General features: G+C 41.9%; 1 protein-coding gene across 1 annotated transcript in view; it reads right to left on the reverse strand.

The window, feature by feature from the left end:
- Positions 1–3,587: 3,587 nt before the first annotated feature.
- LOC104523576 (tyrosine-protein kinase SYK-like) overlaps positions 3,588–4,684 on the reverse strand; it is a 2,040-nt gene continuing 943 nt past the window's right edge. The window contains 1 exon segment of the mRNA XM_010166243.1: positions 3,588–3,752. Within this exon segment, the coding sequence (XP_010164545.1) occupies positions 3,588–3,752 (165 nt within the window).

Consider the following 4,684-nt stretch of genomic DNA (forward strand, 5'->3'; position numbering starts at 1 on the left):
CCCCTAAGTAGCTACATTCACAAGCACAAATGCACAGTCCTTAGTCCACAGATGTACAGAGGATTCTGACATGCACTGCTGCTGGGTAAGAAAAAAGTGCCTGAAATGTAAAACAAGGCACCTCTCTAGCACTCAACAATTTTGCTGCTACTGTTTCTGTTAGCTAACAGATGAGTGGTTTATTTCTCAATACGTGCTGAGCCAGCCTATGTTTAGCAAACCACCACAGAAAACAAAATCTCTCTAAAAAAGTTCTTTTGTTATTTGATAGGAACCTCTAGGTCTGCTGATCTGAGAGCTACAAGAACTCTGGAAGGGCAAACAACTGATTTCTGAAACAAATTAACACCAGATTATTTCTCTTGCTGTTCTGCCTGCTGAATTATGGGGCAGATGAAGATCTCACCCTGTTTCTTCCCTGGGACCATAAGAGTAAACAGCAGCTAAGTGGTTATGGAGCTCTAAACCTGCCAGACAGGCAGCCTGTGCAAAAACAATTAATGCAATGGAAAGCACTCTACAAATGCAGAAGTAAACAGTGCTGTCCTTAATAAGAGGGACGTAGGCTCAACATACTATCAGTTATATTTTCGTATCATTTAAGCTCCAGTGGCACTCCTCGTGGTTTAAACAGAGCCTTAAAGTTAGCATTTTCCCCTCTATGGGTTTATCTACCTGAAGCGAAAGCAGCTGCCTGAGCTCCAGCAGAACTGTATAAGATATGCACCCACTGACATAACCACTCCCGCAGAAGAAGGTCTGACTGCTTCCTCCGCAGCTCATCGAGCATGTGACTGCACACAGCACCAGAAATGCCTCCCAGGCCATCTCTAAGGGAAACAGGAAAATGGCTGGAGAAGTATTTCTATTTAAAGCTGTAGGAATCCTTATGGAAGATTAAAAAGAGACCAGGGTCTACGATAGCAAATGAAAATGTCATGTGTTTTAAAAAATGACCCTCCCTCACTCCAAAGCCCATCCCTCTTGTTAGGGCAAATGTTAGCTAAGGGATTCATTTCTCTGAAGATAAATTAGCTGGTTTTTTTTTCCCCAAAGGGAAAAACTTTGACCACATAGAACCAATGTGTTCAAAAGGTAAACTGGGAAAAGCTGCAAGATTTAATACATAATAAATATCATGACTCAGCTGATATAACATTGAGTTGGTAAGATGTTAATACAGAAAGGAAGAATTTTTTAGAAAAATCAGGTTATTAACAAAAAAGGGTTGGTGCTTTGTTTCAGATTATGCATCTGCCTGCCCCTATGTCTAAAAAGTAGGAAAAGAAACCAGCAAAGCTACAGGTCAATGAAAATGAGGGGTGGCATGGTGATGCTGTCCTGGCAATCTACGACAGCGACTATGTTCATCGAATTGATGAAACTTCTCCTGTGCTATAAGAAGAATCTGTGATAGGTGGAATCTTTGGCTTCACAAACCTTTTTAATAATTTTGTGTTAGAAATGTAACAAAACTTGTAATAAATGTGTAACTTTTTTGGTTATAAATGCCAACAAAAGCAACACAAGAACAGGACCCTCTAGATGTGTTCCCAAGAAACAGGAAGTAGGAGGCTGAAAATATGAAGATGCATGGCAACTTGGGTGAGAGTGACTGTGAAACAGAAAAAATTCAAGGACTGAGGGAAGAATGGAGATTTCAAGAAATGAGATGTCAGTACACTCAAAGTATTCATAGGTAAGACCTGATAGGGATCAACTCTACTGGAAGTAAAGATTTAGAGGAGTTACCAGTTCCTGACAATTAAGAGAGAAACATGAAAACATACGAAGATTGCATCTACTTACCAATTGGTGTGGCACAATTATGGCAAATGAGTAAAGTGAAAGAGATGGTATTGAAGAAGCATAACCATCCTGCACACATTCCTGGGGTTTTACTTTGGACTAGTTTTTAAAAAGTCAAAGAGAGTTGCGTGCTGAAGGAGACTACATAGGCAGGCAATGAAACTTCTCTCAGGAATTATACAGCTTTAAGTGATCCTTCCTTGCCCAAGCTTCATTTTCTATCATTATGTAAATACTTCTATTTGGGGGAGTGGGGGGAGGGCAGAGAATGGTTCAAGTGAAAACATTTATTTTTTTCAAATGAGGATTTTCCAAAAGAAAAACTTTTTTGTTAGAAGATTTTGACTGGCTCTAAGCCTCAAGAGATGATGACTATTAGTCACTAATGTAAATGACACATTTGCACTCAGAAAACAAAAGATCGTGAGGTCGAGTAAACGTGGACAGTGGAAGACACAAATGGGGTTACCAAAGTAAAAGCAATTCCTTCTGTTGCTTAACTGCAAAACAAAGCACCACCACTGTCCTCAGGGAAACTGACAGTTATGGATCCTGACCGTTGGATCCATAAGCAGTTTGTCTGTCTTTCTACCACTTTGGTAAGTCAGCATATGGGTGCAGGCGGCCAGGCTTTGGTAGCAGGGCTGCAGGGGCTCTGTAAGGAGGCCAGGGTCTGCCCTGGGCCAGCCTTGACTGGTCCCAGTTGGACCCAATGGACACCCCTACAGGTGTGTCCGTGTGTGCACCGTCAAGCCATTCACCTGTGTTTGTGGCACCTCTGCCTCCAGGAAAACATCCTTAAGAAAGGGTAGAAAAATGCCTGGTACATGGCAGTGGAGAGAAAAAAAACAAATGCAAACCAGAAGCAGCAGTGCAAACACCAAGGGCAGAGGAGGAGGCAGGGAGGAGGTGCTCCAGGCACTGGAGCAGGGAGTCCCTTGAAGACTGTGGGAGAGGCCATGGTGGAGCAGGTGTCCACACCACAGCCCTCCAAGCAGGTGAATATTTTCTGAAGGCTGAGAACCCACATCACAGCAGGGAACAGAGTGAGGAGGAAGGAGTGGCAGACAGAAGCTGTTACAGACTGACCACAGCCCCTGTCTCCCACTCATCCTCCCCTGTGCTGCTTGGTGGGGAGAGGAGCTGGGTGTGAAGGAGTAAAGATGAGCCTGTGAAAATTGGGGGTGCGGGTATGTGAGGGGAAGGTGGGGTTTTTTTATGTTTTTGTCTTTGTTTGTTACTGTCCAACTCAATTTTAACTGACAATAAATTAAATCGCTTTTCCCAAGTGGAGTCTATTTTGCCCGTGACGGTTGGTGGCAAGTGATCTCCACATCTTCATCCTGACCCATAAGCTTTTCCATCCTGTTTTCTCCCCCTGTTCTGTTGAGGAGGGGGAGTGTGACAGTGGCTTTGTGTGCTGAGGTTAACCTACCACAGTCACTTAGTACTGCTTATCAGTTAGAAAACTAAGTTCAATTAATTTTTCTTGGTACTGAGTTTCTCTGATGAGCCCTTTAGAATTAAACCTAGTACTTGATTAATAAAAAATGACCCACGCTTTTGCTATAGCTTCCCATCTTTAGTTAAGTGGAAACCTAATCTTGGAGATACTTGCTTAGTACAGGAATGATTATGTCATGTTTATCATGCTGGAGTGACACTGGAGTGACACAGTGAGTGAGACCAGTCTCTCTTTCTCTCACCTTTTAGGGATTCATTCAAGGGCACTGCGTTGTTAAACTGGTGGCAAACAGCAGTATCACAGAAAAAAGCACTCACAGAAATTTTCCATTGTTTCTTGACCCAATGAGGATACGGTGTTCTGACTCTTGCCGAGAGATCCTCCCATGGAACCATGGCATCTTCTCATGGGCTGTAGTGGCAATCAACTTCTCCAGCTGAGGCTTTTGACTAATGATAGCTTGCTCAAGAGCATGCCCCTAGGGAATGGTAGAAACACAGTGGGACAGTCAAACTGCCTTCTGCAATAAAAACAGGACAGGTAGACTCCCAGTACTGGATTGCTTTTGGGACATTCAAAATCTGCAAATTTGTTGTATGTGAATAAAAGATCTGGTTGCTATAAAGATATTAAATCAGAAACTAACATGGCAATCTAAACATCACGAAGCTGGGATTCTTACTTTACCTCTGAGAAACAGAAGGAAAAATAACCAGTAAATTGGCCCTTTAATATTTCAGTATTTCAGCTGAAAATTATGTCATATTTTTATGCTAATGAGACATAGCTAAATATACTTGATGTCACTGAGATGTCACAACGTACTTCCATATGACCTATCATATGGCAGTTGACTAATAAACTGAACATGCTTTGCATTGTTGCAGCATGTCTATGTTGAAGACAACAATGCAAATTTTCCAAAAGCAGACAGGACAGTCCCAATCTTAGAGTGAACTATGTTAATATTTTAGGTATAACCTAGACACTTCTAAACCCATCTACAACCTACCACCTCTAAATTTGGCCTAGAATCTGAGGGCAAAATCCCCTACTTTCATCATTTTTCCACTTGAATTCATCAGCTTCCTTCTAGACCAGGCTCAGACTCAACATAAAAAACTGTAAGCCTCAGCACTTGTAGTAAATTTAGTATAAGTTTCAGGCTTTTCCAGTTTTGGCATTGCTCCACATATTTTACAGAGCAGAACACACAGGGTTACTTGTTAGCATCAAAAAAGATGAAAAATCTTGTGTAACTCCATGAGATCATAATGGTAACTCATGGCATCCCAAAGTAAAATAATACTCCAGTTGCAGTCTCTGCACTGTTTCCACATTAAGACTGGCTTCTTCACAGTCGTTCTAAGAAAAAAATCCAGCCTGTCTTCCTCAGCATGGAACATTCCT

Source organism: Antrostomus carolinensis, unplaced genomic scaffold (assembly GCF_000700745.2).
Source record: "Antrostomus carolinensis isolate BGI_N321 unplaced genomic scaffold, ASM70074v2 scaffold8150, whole genome shotgun sequence".
Lineage (NCBI taxonomy): Eukaryota > Metazoa > Chordata > Aves > Caprimulgiformes > Caprimulgidae > Antrostomus > Antrostomus carolinensis.